We start from the raw sequence: 15,549 nt of genomic DNA on the forward strand, positions 1-15,549 counted from the left end.
TTTTCACCCTCCCCAGACTCAGAGAGGCTCTGGAGCCAGGTGTGAGAGAAAAACGGCCCTTCCCACCCCCACCCCAGGCATTCTGGAGGCAGGAAGCAGCCTGCTTCCCTACTTCTAGTAGGCTGCAAAAATCAGCTGGGAGCTGAGCTCACGTGCCCACTGATATGGCTACATGTGCTACCTGTGGCATGCGTGCCAAGGTTTGCCATCACGGCTATAGAACTTGGAGGCCAGTAGCCTAATTGGCTTGCTTGCACTGACATAATCGATTGTCTAGAATGTTTCAAATGTCTTGGTTTGATGGCATATCTCTATATATGTGAATATCTGAATAGCTTGCTAAGCATTGGTTTCTATAACTGCTATATGAATTTTTTATATAATTTGCACAAGCTCTATAGAGTTGATGTATATTTTTCAAAGAAATACTATACACATGATAAACTTTTTCAGTTTGATTGTTTGTGGCTGTGATGGTGAGAGGTGAAGTCCTACACAATTAGAGACTAGATTAGAAAAGAATGACATACCATAACATCTACTTAAAACCATATAATCTAAAAATTAAAGCCTGCAACATCACATTTTTCATTTTTTAATTTATATCTATTTATATAGTCACCCATCTTACCAATAAGACTCTGGGTGGCTAACGAGTTAAAATGCAATATATGTATATTTATACGTATATAATACATGTATATTTAGAAAAAATAAAAAAAACATATAACTACAGTAAATAAAAGAGCCAAAGCGGCTCTTGAATACGCTATTCACCAATACATGATGCAGCAGGATTTTTTACACTGCTTCATTTTGTTTGTGCTTGTCATTAGGAGGAATGGAAAGTTATAAGCATGAACTGATTCTTTATCTTCTGACCTCTGGTTTTAGAACAGGGCTCCCCAACCTTTTGGACCTCAGGGACCACCAAGTTCATAATTTTAAATCCTGCGGACCACTAATATGAATCCAGCGCACTGCTTGCTGAAGGGCCTGGACTCCCAGTGACGGGATGGGGTCCTTCAGGCACTCTCCCTCCTCTCTCTCTCTCTCTCTCTCTCTCTCTCTCTCTCTCTCTCTCTCTCTCTCTCTCTCTCTCATTCTCTCTCTGATTCCCTCTGTCTCTTTCTTTCTCTCTCTCTCATTCTCTCTCTTTCATTCTCTGTCTCTTTCTCTCTCTCTTTCATTCTGTCTCTCTCTGTCTCTTTCTCTCTCTCTTTCATTCTGTCTCTCTCCCCCCTCTCTTTCTCTCTCCCCTCTCTCTTTCTCTTTCTATCTCTCCCTCCCTCTCTCTTTCTTTCTCTCTCTCTCCCCCACTCTTTCTCATGGACCAGCCAGTGTCTTGGGGCTGAGAGGAAGTCAATCGTCCCCCCCAAGGGGACGATTGCAGGAGCACCAATAAGGGATGGAAAAAACTTGCAACTTTGCGGCACAGCCCTCGCCAGCTGGAGTGAGGCAATGGTGCAAGGGGTTGGGGCGATGCAGGCGGGCCAAAGCAATAGGTGGCAGGAACCCAGTGCTGTTTCTTCCCCCTGCTGTAGCTTCCTGTCGGCTGAATCCACCAGTGGCTGTCCCCGCCTCTTGCCCTCCCTTCCCAGTCACTCCTCACCTGGCAAGGGAAGGGGAGGTGGGGATGGAGATTTGCTCCATACTCCAGAATGGGAGCGAAACTTCATCTCTTGCTAGATCTTTCTCTCTCTCTCCCACTCTTTCTCATGGACCAGCCAGTGTCTTGGGGCTGAGAAGAAGTCAGTCGTTTCCCCGAGAGACTGAGGTGCAGGTGCACCAACAAGGAATGGAAGAAACGGCTGTGAGATCCAGCAAGGGACGAAGCTTTGCTCCCATTCTGGAATATGGAGCGAATCTTCATCCCCCGCTCCCCTTCCCTTGCCAGGCTGGGAAGGGAGGGCAAGGGGCGGGGACAGCCACTGGTGGATTCAGTTGACCGGAAGCTACAGCAGGGGGAAGCAGCAGCCCGGGGTTCCTGCCACCCGTTGCTTTGGCCCACCTGCACTGCCCCCCCTTGCACCATTACCTCACTCCAGCCGACGAGGGCTGCGCTGCAGAGTTGCACAAACCTCCCTCAAAGGCGGAGATTTACAGCCCCACCATGAGCTGCCTGGCCAGTCCCATCTTCCAGAGCTCTAGTCACAGGACTGGCCATTGCTTATCCCAGAGCAGCTCCTCCACCTGGGGACCACTGGTTGGTGACCGTTGTTTTAGAATGTCTCTGTTAGCTTCTGAGGATTACACCACGGATTGCCTGTGTGCTTTTAATTGTCTTTTCATAGAACTCTTATGATTGGTTTTAAAAATATGTGCTGAAATCCTCTTGCTGTTGATGACTATACCCCACGTCAAATTCCACACTTGCATGGTATGAAACTGGAATATATAGCACCATGATAGTGGGATTTCTGGTTGCCTTTTGATATTTAGCTTTTCAAAGGTTTAAAAAAATACTTGTACTTTTTTGCGTGACGAGGAGAACTATAAATGTTTCCAGATTTGTTTTCTAAAAGATCTTTAAGATTTTGTTTAAAACTTTACAATATACGTGCAAAATATGTATTCAATCACAGTCCCAGTATTCACTCAAACTATTCTTTAGTTCTTATCTGTTACTGTCTTTTATTGTCTGCACACACTCAGCTGCTTCTTTCTCCTTGAACTAATCATGCAATCCTTCCTGAGATGATAAAAATGCACCCCATTTGTGCTACTTTTACTTATAACTTGCATAGACATGCTGTTAGACTGTGGGAGGAATCCACTACCTTGATCAAAGTCCTGTCAGCAGAACTGAACACTAAACTCTACCAGTTGTATTCTAGGAGTAGTTTTTATATATAGGAGCAAAATGTTATGGTATTTATGAGCAGTGTAGCATTTATTTAGTCTTACTTCCCAATGGCATGGAATCCATACTAACTGTTAATCCTTAATTATGGAAGTCCATAACAAATTCTCATATATAGGGTAACATTTTGAGAGAAAGGAAAAGCAGAGCATGATCTATATTATGATAATCTGTTCCCTCATTTTCCAGTTTGAGATTGGGAGTTGGAATTAAATTGTAGACTTAGGTGGTCTAATGCTAAGCTCTCTAGAGACTGTAGGCATTATGTATGCTTCCTGATCAAGCGGTAATCTGGCAGAATCTCTGGGAAATGCCATTGCTTGGTTTCTGATGTTAAGACTGAATAGCATCTGCACTGAGTGGAAAGGGGCCCACTTTTGAGGAAAATAGACAAAACTGGCTACTTTCTTTTCCTGTGACAGGCACAGGAAGTCAATATAAACCAGCTTCACATAGGATAAATCCATTTAGTATATGTAATAAATACTGTCTGGCATATGAAAACATGCTTTTATATACAGTGTGTGTGTATATGTGTGTGTATATATATATATATATATATAAAATACTGGAAAAATGTAGCTAGCTTATCACCATTAATACAAATTCAGAGAGAGTTGCAAAGTCATCTACGAGTTAAATGAGGGAAAGTGGGAGCTTTCAGCACTCCGTGCAAACCATTACATAGGTGAGTCAAAGGAGGGACAGAAAGAAGGAGACTGGTATATTCCGGTTCAAGCTAATAAAGGTTTCATTGTTTTGACTTTGGGAGTCTGCTTCTGGGTGGGCATAGAATTCCCCCTCCCCGTTATAACACATACCAAAGGTTTGAAGCAGTACAAAACCCTTCCCAGGGGATAACAGGAAAGGTGAGAAGGATCAGAATACATTTTTCAAGTTATTTTTCATGACTGCATTTACACTTCTCTGCATTCATTGAAAGAAACATCTGGAATGGGATTAATTATATTAGAGTGCTGCATCGCAGGGCCAAGTTTTAATACAAGAGATGAGGTGTTTGAGTAGGCTAGGAAATTTTCTAGCGTAGGTAAACCCCTAAATATGAAGGAAGCATTTTGTAGTACTGACTCTGGTTAGATTTTTAATCCCATTGTCGTTATTTGTTAACCAAATTGAAAGAGCACATGGCAGGTTAACTTGAGAACTGTGTTACCACCATGGTATGTTATTGGTTATTCTGTGGAATGAATGGTCTTATGGCTTGTTTGCTTTTTGATTTTGGAATAGTAATTAATTCTGCCTGTGTTTCACTGATCGGTAGGCTTACAGATTTGTGCCATGATCATTGAAGCTCCCTCATTCCCTCCCTCTCTCTCTCCCTGTCTAGAGGAATAGGGCAACTCATCACGTGGCAAACTTGCCATGGCCAGCTCACTGTGGGACAACTTGCTGCAGGAGAATTCAATAAATGCAAAAGTTAAATTAATTTCAGTAGAACCATGGCTAATAATAATAAAATGAGTCAATCCAGAAATAAAAGAGTTACAATAATTTCAATGAAAATGTGGTCATCAAAAATAAAAGTAACCGAAATGATTAATACAGCATTGAATTGTCCTGCCATAATTAAATTAGCCGCAGTGAATGTCCTGTGGCAAATTGGCCATGGTGAGTTGTCCTAGACCCCTCTCCAGCTACAAGAGTAAATGGAATAATCTAATGCATTGTTTCCCCTTAAAACACGATTTCCTCATAAAACCACTAGGAAGTTTATTGAAGCAATTAATCATTTTTCACTCTCATTTGCAGAGAAATTCGAGATTCAGTTTGAAATTTAAATTGTATACCTCATGTCATTTTTAGTATGTTACACTAGATTATACAGAGTTTTGATACTGGAACCCATACTGAGAGAATATATGGAAATTAGCATTTATTTGGCTAAACTCAGGAAATCAGAGATAAGAAGTATTCTTTTTCTTCCGCAAAAGACTTAATTTTGGCTTTGTCCAAAGAGTCTGGCTTTCAGTTATCCTACACATTCTATGCTAAACATTATGCTGAGGAAAAGGAAGGTGAAATGGGGAGGACTGAAAAGGGAGCACCTGCCTATCAACATCCAAGTAGCAAACTATACAATCTGATTTCAGTTGTACTCCTTGCAATAATCCCTGAACATTTGCTGAAATCCAATATCTTATTCAAGGAGATAATAAGTAATTTATTTAACTAAGCCAATTATATTAACTTTATTTGGAATTCTATATGTATGTATTGGTTGCCTTGGCTTGTTTTCTCTCTGTTTTCTCTTTTCCCCCAAAACTCTAGAGATTTGGATTCATTAGTTTCTCAATGCACAAGAACTGAATGGTTACACCGCTATCTGCCTGTGGTTTAGGAATGGTATGTTTTGCTAGATTCTGTAATTCAGGGTTTTGGCAGAAAGCTCTACAGCATCTTCCTTTCTATTTGTCTTATAGCTGGACTAAAGAGAAATATTAGTGAAAGAGCAAAAAAAGGCCAATCTGGGCAGATGAGAATGCGTAAAGAGATTCAACCTCAGTGATAAAGACTGTATTTTGAGTATCTTTTAGTGGGAAACCTTTAAGAAGGAATTATTTTCCATAGTGATTTATATCAGCTTTGTCATTTTATGATGATAAAAGTAACGTACTTTCAAAATTCCAGATGTGCATCTAACCACCAAAAGTTGGGAATTCCCAGTTTATAGTATGGCCCTTGTTTCTAGAAGATCAGGAATAGAATGTTAAAATGTTTTTGAGAGATACGCAAATTTGTCACTGAGGACTTTGGGAGGTTTAATTGGAACCCATTTCTTCTATATACTTTTTCTCCATCCTGATTCTCTGTTTATAAATAATGTGACTGAAGGATCAAATTGTACCATATTGTTTTTAGTCTTTCTACTTAATATTTGGGTTAGCACTTAGATTACCGTAAATCTATTTAAAATAATGAAATCATTATGAGATTATGCTTTCCTTCTTTGAATACTCTCAAGTTTGAACTTCAATATTGGTATACAAATATCATGAAAACTTGATACTTAATTCTTTTACTCTGCTTTTCTATATATGAGATTACTAGAGCTGACCAAAATATCTAACTGTCTTGCTATTGGGCAAGAGACTTTCATTAAGTATTTGTGGCTATAAAAATCTAGGAGAAGGAGCTGCCTTTTACTAACTTCTAAGCTTACATTAAACTTTTAAAAAAAGCTATAAAGATGAAATACAGATTTGGAAACCTAGGAGAACACCTAAGGAAATCCAATTCTTCATTGGATTTCATACAATTTTCTCTGCACAATCTGCACTATGAGCTGCCAAACTTGGCATAGCTTGCTGGGAGATATAGCCCAGATTGGAATAGGACAATTCACTGCGGCCAACTTGCCGCGGTCAACTCACCATGGTCAGCTTGCCAGAGCCAATTCACCGCAGTCAACTCATCACGGCCAGCTCCTCGTGTGATAACTTGCCAGGGCTAATTCACTGTGGGACAACTCGCTGCAGAGCAGTTTAACAATTCAATTTAATTATTTAAAATTTAAAATTAAAAAAAAATTGTCATTCACATTTCATTTTGTCCCTGTTTTTAATGATTCTATTCCACCATTTCTTTGATATTAGTGTAACTCTTGTCCTGCAGTGAGTTGTACAGTTACGAATTGACCGTGTCGAATTGTCCCACAGAGAGTTGGCCACAACAAGTTGGCCGTGGCAATTTGGCTGTGGCTAGTTGGCCGTGGTGAGCTGGCCACAGCACGTTGGCTGCAGTGAATTGTCATAGATCCATCCTGGATAACTGACCTTCTTAAAACAATTGGTTTCTCTGATCCTATTACAAAGGAGGGCTAGTGGATGGGTTGACATTATGAAATCTACCTCCATAAGAAGCAATAGAGGAGATGCCCCTCTGTCCAGTTTGTAATGGAAATGGGGAAACCTTTGCCATGGCTGTACTACATTGATGGCAAAATGACTAAATTTTGGTGTTGTTTTTAGATTGGGATTGGGGCTGGAGGGAGAGAGATTGTAAGGCTGGGAATGATAGTGAATTGCTTCCTGGAACTTTTCTGGTCTCATTCTCACCCTTAACTCCACACATATTAGAGACATCTCTTTCTGTCCATTTCCTTGCCCCCTTTGCAGAAGTATGTGTGACCAGTTGTATCTTAGTTTCTTTTTAACTATTAACTATTAACTCTTTTAACTATTATTAAAAATAAATAATTTAAAGATTGAAACAACTATGTGATGAACTGGCTAAACCTTTCACATCGCAGGCTTAATTTTTATATTTCCGTTTTCCTTACTTACTTTTTCCTTAAGAAAATCTATTTCTAAATCTTATCTATTTTTGTATTTTTTCTTGCTACTTAATCTTTTACTGAGAATTCTCCCGAGTTTTCACTTGATAATATGCACATAGTTCAGATTCAACTTTCATTTTGACAGGGTGTGCACAGCAAAGTAGTCATTTCTGACATGTGGTGGCTTGGTAATACAGACATAAATTTTGTTTGTGTGGTCTGATTACTTCATTTTTCCTGCTTGGTTGGAATGATGTCTGTTAATCCATGGCAACAGCTGCCAAGATATTGTCTAAGAAGTAAAATCTAATGGCTGTTTTCTTTTGAATAAAGCTTGAGTGACCTGGGTATTCCTGTTGAAAAAATACACACTTTCAAATATTTATTTACTTTGGAAAAGAAGAAACTTTAATTTTATTATTTTTTCTCTAGAAAATATTTTGATGTACAATACTGGGAGGTTCCTTAACTGTGTTTAGTGAAGTTTTACTATAATTTGTTTAATATGTATAGTGAGAAAATTGAGTCTTATATCTGCCATGGAAACAGGACAAATGTACTGCACGTTCATGTATGGCAGGAGCACTTTTAAAACACAAAAACTCTTATTTGAGTAAAGTAACATCACTTTTTGGAGCAAATGTATATATACACTTATGTGCAGAAACATCACCTAAAAGTAAACCAATGCCAGTATCAACATAAGTAAAGTTTTAAACACAGTATTAATGATCCACAAAGAAGAGATCTACAAAGAGGTAAGAATCAATACAAAAAAATACTTATCAGGGCCTTGACTTCAAACCATGAGACAAATTAGAAATTCAATTAAAATTGAAGTAATACAAGTTGCAGAGTTAGCAAACCTTGTCACGTTGTTCATAGGGTAAACTGATCTTATAAATCTATATTCTAGCCTTGTTTAGAAATGCTGTTATGCTATCATCTGATATATTTTGTGATTTGTTTCAGAGCTTTATGGTTTTGATGTTCTCATTGATTCTACTCTCAAGCCTTGGCTGCTGGAGGTGAATCTGTCCCCTTCCCTGGCCTGGTAAGAGAACTGTTGCAGAAGATAGGATGAAATGATTGTCACCTAAGTAATTTTCTTCTGAATTTATTTTCTTTGCGGGGCAGGAAATATTCTTGATGCTTTTAAGTGGGTCTTTGTTTGGATAAAGGGAAGGGAAGAACTGTTTGCAAACTGACTATATCTCTGATTAACTTTTTTTATTTCTCAAGTTGAGGGATATAATTTATGGATATCATTTAGCCTGTAACACCCACTCCCTTGTTTTGTGCATCAGACATAGAGGGGAGTCTATGTATGCAAGGAGGAATGTTTTTAAATTTTGTTTTTGGTCTCTGAACTACAAGGTCACAAGGAGATACTACTGTACCTATTAGAGATTTACAAATTTTTCTGAATTTAAAATGCCTGGGATTGAGGTTGAAATGGTTGTTCTGACCTTATCAGAAGCATTCTTAGTTTGAAACGGGCTGTTCTTTCCCCCCCATCTGAATACTACCATCATGTCTAGGAGAATATGTTTTGATGTGAAACAGCTGCTTCAAATTCAAAGTGTTGTGTATACTTCTATTACCTGCCATATCTCCTTTTGGCTAAAATGGTAAGAGGCAGGATTGAGCCGAAATAGTTGGATAGCTACAGTGTTCATATTTGACCCTTTCTCAATAACTTATCTGTTGATTGTGAGCAAGGGTGGGGGGCAGGCTTGGATAAGATTATTTTCCTACCATCTCTGGATTAATAAACAAAACAGTTAGTGTTGTTTCATTTAAATGTCGAAGCAAAAAAAAAAGGATTTTTTAAAGAAGGAAAGGGATTAGATTCAATGTGCAAATAATATTCTGTCCTTTTTCTATTTCGTTAACTTAGAAAAGTGAACAGTTTCTTTTTTTCTAAGAGGGAAAAGACAGCATTCAATAAAGTCTTTTTATCTGAGATCATTCGGGTTTAATTTCTTTCTGAATGGAGGTTTATAAGGTATAAATCTCAATTGGATCTATGACTTCATTTGGTCCTGGTTGTAGTGAGTGTTAAAAATTCACTTTTCACCTATATGTTTGTTTAGTGATGAATCTATTTTTGATTGTCTCAATATTCAAGAATAAGTGAATGAAACTGGAAAGATCCAAAACATTAAAAAATATACCCTGAATCTTGGAGGAACTCACAGAAAATTGTTCAGAGAGCACTGTTCTATCACAGATATTGTAAGAAATATTTCCAGTTTGGAAATTCTGATTTTCAGTCTAGTAGAACAGAATTCCCTAATCTTTTTGGCTTTGTGGACCAGCGGGGTGGAGGGGGAGAGGAGAGGGGATACTTCTGCGTGAGTGGTAAGCATGCACACCTGCTGTTCTTGCAAATGGAACACACACACATGCTTTCACCCACCACTTCTGGGGCCCAGTTCTGAATGGCTCAATGCCTGGAGGTGGGTTGTGGCTCGGGGATTGGGCATCCCTATACTGGAACATTAGATAAAGGGAAATCTAAGATTTCTTTGACCTCTGCCCAGAATGTCAAGGCAGAAGGATTTTCATAAACTTGTGTGTGTATTATTATTGTTATGTCATATTATTTGCTTAAATAGATGCAAAATCTCTGATTTGGCAGTTCCAAGAATGGGACTTTCCATTCTTAGAATGATAGGCCTTGTACATATTGATTAAACTTTCCTCAAAAATGCAGATTAAAGTGATTAATTAGTTGGTCTTATTTGTTCTCTTGTTCCATACTGTTAGTGATGCTCCTTTGGATCTGAAAATTAAAGCTAGCATGCTTTCAGATATGTTCACACTTGTAGGTGAGTGTTATGTCAATTCTTTTTCAATATTTTATTGTTTTGGGTGACTGTGTTTAAAAGTCAATATATTGTATAGTCCAGAGCTGATTTGAAATAATGTTTTATATTATGTTCCATATGTGTCAGGTTAGCTCTATTTACATATATTTAACTATCGTGTTATGCAAGTACCTTAACCCAGTTAAGGCACTTAAGAGTTTCATTTTAGCCCCAATAGAGGAGTTTGTTGGAAACTGAATCTTTCCCTACCAACATCAGTTTTATTTAATGTATACTAGGAACAAAGCAGTCACTTTATAGTTTCCCTTCCAGACTCTAAGACAAAGTACTGGACAGGCCATGTTAAAATCTGTTGTGTGAATCTGGTAAATGCTTTGTAGTAGTATTTGGAATTATTTTGAAAAGTAAAATAAAATAATTAGTGACAGGCACATGCAGTATTTGTGCAAAGTATGACAGCACTAAGTTATGTACATTAAAAAAAATTGAATAAATGGTATAATATACCTGTGTCTCTATATATTTAAGATTAACATTTTCATAATGTTTTGGAAATGTGGCAGATGTGATAATTCTACTTTCTTCTTCCTCCTAGCATTTTCCTGTACATGTGGGGGTCTGCTTTTTTTCTGAATTAACCAAGTTTTGAACCATTACAGTAATACCTAACATTACAAAACATAATCTGCCATGACTGCTGTTAAAATATCTATAAAATGGGAACTAAATATCAACAAAGTTATATTTTAGAGCTGTCACAGCATTCAAGCTTCAGAAATATCTGTCCCTCAAATCTACATACATATACATTCTTATGTCAATCACATTTGTTTCTCATGTCAATCACATCTAGTTTCTCCCTTTTGTGTTTCACAGCTCAACATAATAGTTCTTTTTACAAATCCATGCTTACATTTGGAGAATAAATGTCCTTTGTTATTATGTAAATGTAATAGTGACATAGTTTCTGCAAAGGAGACCCACTTCTGTTACTCAACAATATCTATTATTAAGCAGTGCCCTACGAAACATCTATGATATCCCTAGTCTTTAGGTGGTACATAGATGCTATCAGAGCAGTTGATCCATAATTAGATGTCCTTCACGTGACAAATCTTCCTCCCTTCCTTTCTCCAAGGCTTTGTTTGTCAGGATCCAGGTCAGCGGCTTAATCGGACATCTTATTACTCCTCTGAGATAAGGAGAAATCCCTACCAAAAAACTCAAGTAAGGAGAAAAAAAGTTAAAACAATGATCCTTGCGATTATATTATTTAATTATGAATTACATTTGCTTGATGATCTTTTTATACTTTTTCTCCTCTGACTACTTTTCTTTCTACATTTAAGCTGTTCTTTAATATAGAGCTTCTCTTTTCTTAACACTTTAGTCATGCATTGTTTCTACTCTATTGGGAAGTAAAGTGATCTCTAGAAGTCCTTTGTGTATCTGAGAGGGTATTATTACTTCTTTATTTGGTGCTCTCAATATTTATGACATTTAAGAGGGAGGGAAAAGGAGTCAAGGTAAGCAGTGAAGTAACAAACTGTGTAGCTGAGTCGGTCACATGGCCTTGGGTTTAATAGAGGCCTGGATTCAATTGTGTATGGGAGGGGTAGCAGAGGAGCATCTTAATCGAATGGGTCCCTGTGGGAAATATTGGGTAGAATTCCTGAAAAGAAACTCCCTTTATCCCTAGTGAGTCTCGATTTCTGCTGTATTTCATACCATGTAAAATGATACTGGCACCATAATTGCTGCCATCTACCGTCTGCTTGTTTAGCGCTGCAAGGCGGTGTGAAGTCTTTTATGTTTCCCAAAGTCTGAACCTAATTTGTGATCTAAATTAAGTTGCCTTTTGTTAATAGGGTTTCAAATGTTTCAAATACTATTTGTAACCCAGGATTTACCGTTAGCTATCATATGAACCTGTAAAAGAAAGTAATATTATTTATTACATACATTACCTATATTATCTATGCTAACTATGCTTTCCCTGAGCCGTTTACAATCCATTAAAATTAAACCATGCAGTTCTCAACAGTTAAAATACACAACAAAACTTGAAAATTAAAGAATAATGAAATACCAGCAAGAGCATAGAAGTGTAAAATTAACCTTGATTTATTAAAATGTCTGGGAGAATTAAATGCTTTTGCCTAGTGCTGAAAAAATAAAGTCACTGCCAGGTATACAGTATGGAGGGTTATCACTGACAAGACTTGCCTTCAGGTAGCCACTTGGTATTTATTTAGATGATCATTTATTTACCTACTTACTTTGGTTAATTATATAGTATGAAATCAGTGTCAACTCTTTGCAACAACATAGGTGGATTTTCTCCGTGACCGTCTGTCCCTAAAATCATCCTTCAAGTCTTCCGGTGGTGGTTTATCCATTGCCACTTTAACTGAATCAATCCATCTTGCTGCTGATCATTCATTTTCCTTCCACCTTCCCCAGCATTAGAGCCTTTGCCAGAAAAAAAGGCTAACTTATTTGATTTATAGACTGCCTCACTCTGCAACTCTGGGTGCATACATAAAGCAGTGTAAAACAATGAAATAGAAATAACCAGAAAGGGAAAAATAGAACCCAATAAACAATTCATTCTATAAGGAGCCTGCTACCACCCTAGCTCAAGGCCTGGAAGAGGCAGGTTTTAAGGGATTGTTTAAAAAAGGCCAAGTGTGTTTGTGGGGTTATATTAGGGAGAATGTTTTTCCAGAGAGATGGTTCCATGACACAGAAGGCTTGGTATGGAGAGTACTCAAAGCAAAGCCTCCAAAATTGAATTTGGGGTATAAAAATATATGCAACAGATTTCTCAGGTAACTGCTCCCAAACTATGAAAATCCTAAGAAGTTAATACCAGATCCTAAAAGCAAATAAAAGTTGTACTAAACTGGTTGTAATGCAGCAGTTAATTGATGTTTCTAGACCATCTTCAAGGAAACCTCATCAATACCACATTGCAGGATAGTTCCAAGGCATGGATTATAGTAGAACAGCTATCCTAAATTGGCATAAGGTGCATCACTCCACAGAAGACAATTGTACATCTAACGGTAAAAATGGATATAGACGCACTCTCAACTAAAACTCTATCCTTTAGGAGGAAAGCAATCCATCTTTGAACCCTCCTGGGCAGGCATATCATCCATTACCAGCACTTCTGTCTTCTCCAGATGGAGCTTCAGGTTTTTTTTTGCTCTCATCCAGTCCAAGGACTGATTCAGCATTTCCACTATTTTTCTTGGCACTTATAAAAAAACAAGAAAGAGGCCTATATGTTGTCAGCATACTGATGATACCACTTCAGATTTCAGAATGATCTCAATCATGCGGCCTTATAGTATGTCAAATATGATTGGAAATAGAATATAATACTGCAAAACCCAATAAATATAAATGCCATGGGACTGAGCAAAAGTCCCCCAGCGTCACTTTTTGAAGATAGCCTCTGGGTAAAACTGGAAACACTGCAGAGCTGTTCAAGTCAAACCTAACTTGGATGAATTCTCCCAAAGGTTATGTAGGAGGAGAAAAATTACTTCTTCACTTTCATCATCACCACAGAGTAGGTTCAATAATGAACTCTTCTTAGCATTCAATCTGTATAGAATGAGTTTTCCTTCACCTGCATTCCAGATGTTTCTCAGCTTATGCCATTATCTTCAGGTGCCTGCCTACCATGTTTTTGAAGGGCACCTGCACAGTGACAAAGGATGCTCAGCAGCAATTGTGAAAACTGCCTGGGTCATTTTTCTTTATTTGATAGTCTCACCCAGGTTCTGACCTCAAAGCACCCAGATAAACACCAGGAAAACTTTCAAAATCCTCTGGAATCTGTTGTCCTTTGCAGATGGACCTTCCTAAGGGATCCCCAACTATGCAGAAAGGAATATTGATTTGAAGTCTGAATCTCAACAAGAAGTGGTCAAACTCTTGACAAAAATGCATTCTTCAGCTCCAGATTCTAAACCTTGTGACCAACAAGAAAACAAACAAAGAAACAGAATGCAAATTGCTGCCATGAAACCCTGAGCAACTCCAACCTTGGTGTATGGCATGGCTATTTTAATACCCTAGAATCATCATTTTAGAAGTCTTGGCACCCAATCCAGGATCACCCTAGACACGAGGACTGCTGGGTAGCTAAATAGATGATATATCAACAGAATACAGTTGCCTCCTGAGTGCCCAACATCAGAAAAAGCACCATATATTGGTATTAAAGTGGACAGGAAGACTGGAAAGAAAAATGGAATTTCAGTAAGCATCTACATTTCTGTATTTGATCCTCTGGCTTGTTCAAAAATCATCTCACAAATCTCCAAGATGTGGTCAGCTATATAAATTAAGTGCTTCTCTCATCCACAGCCAAATCATAGATGAGAGAGATCTTATTCATTTATTAGCCTGACATTTAAAAACAGTGCCAACATCCCAGAGAGCAAATTAGTATAGTTAGTTGTCTGGAATGAAAGAAGAACCAGAAAAGGAGACAGGCACAAAATGCCTGATCTCTCTTCTCCTTACCTATCAGCAATGTATTTTGCTTTATTTGTTATTTCTTTGCCTTTCCCTGGTATTAAAATAAAAGGTGGGTGGGGGGAGAGGGAGAGAGAGAAATTCCATCCATGAAATGGCCTTGCCCAGGGGATAATCCTCTTTTAGCCTATGGGGCACTTCAGATTTGGTGTTGCATGCTTTGTATATGTGGGTTCTATATTTCTTGAATGAAATATTTAAGATGTAAATTGGACGATGAAGCAAAAATGGGGTACATTTTTATGTACATCAGAAATGAAGCTCTAACTTCAGACAATTGGTAATTTTGAAAGAGAACATGAAATCTTTATTCTTTTTATTTTATAGCGCCCTGTTTCTGCACAGTCTCGATCATCAAATGCCAAATTGGTAAATATCGGGCTCTATATTGCTTCATTCATCATTAGAAATTTAATCAGTGTATTTTGCATTTTTAAAGAAATATGTTTGCAGTAATCTTTAAAGTGATGCAAATAGTTGTTGCAAAGAGGCTAATGGACATTGGACAAGAATAAAAAATATTTTTCTAATGGCAACATGTCCAAGACTATGATTAATTATGGAAATATGACATTCCAAATATTTTTTTAGAAATATTCTCTAGATTCTAGATGAACCTAGTTTCTAAAATTTTGTTAATTGTGGGAATATGGACTCTGTATACAAAAATCCTACGTAAGATTTTTATATCCTGCATTTTCTGTTGTTAGTTTCTGTCACTACTTTAAATGTGTCTGCTTGTCTGTCCTCTTTTAATATTTCTTCTAAGATTGCTACTTACGCTAGAGAAATCCTGTTTTGAGATTAAACAAGATTGTACACAAGTATGGTAGTACTTATACCACTTTAGTATTTTGCAAAAGGTGCCAGATTGCCAACATTCCTGAAACACAGAAAAATGCCAGTGTAAAAAGAAAGCCAGCACAAAGCTATGCTGAGTATTCAAACCTGAAGGTGATAAGAAAAGAAATATAATCTTGAAGACCAATTTAGTACTGTAG

The 15,549-nt window shown here is 37.7% G+C and overlaps 1 protein-coding gene across 15 annotated transcripts in view; it reads left to right on the plus strand.

Moving 5' to 3' along the window:
- Positions 1–15,549, plus strand: part of TTLL5 (tubulin tyrosine ligase like 5) — a 161,499-nt gene that overhangs the window by 33,835 nt on the left and 112,115 nt on the right. For 14 of the 15 annotated variants that reach the window (XR_009152625.1, XR_009152624.1, XM_058162389.1 and 11 more), the window contains exons 13-16: positions 8,133–8,214; positions 9,933–9,994; positions 11,133–11,221; positions 14,876–14,917. Coding sequence is in view for 13 of the 15 variants with exons in the window: in XM_058162389.1 (XP_058018372.1) it covers positions 8,133–8,214; positions 9,933–9,994; positions 11,133–11,221; positions 14,876–14,917 (275 nt within the window). In the remaining 2 variants the exon portion in view is untranslated. The remainder of the gene's footprint in view (positions 1–8,132; positions 8,215–9,932; positions 9,995–11,132; positions 11,222–14,875; positions 14,918–15,549) is intronic. The other variant, XM_058162394.1, reaches the window with a different exon arrangement.

The sequence above is a fragment of the Ahaetulla prasina genome, chromosome 1, assembly GCF_028640845.1.
Source record: "Ahaetulla prasina isolate Xishuangbanna chromosome 1, ASM2864084v1, whole genome shotgun sequence".
NCBI classification, from domain to species: domain Eukaryota; kingdom Metazoa; phylum Chordata; class Lepidosauria; order Squamata; family Colubridae; genus Ahaetulla; species Ahaetulla prasina.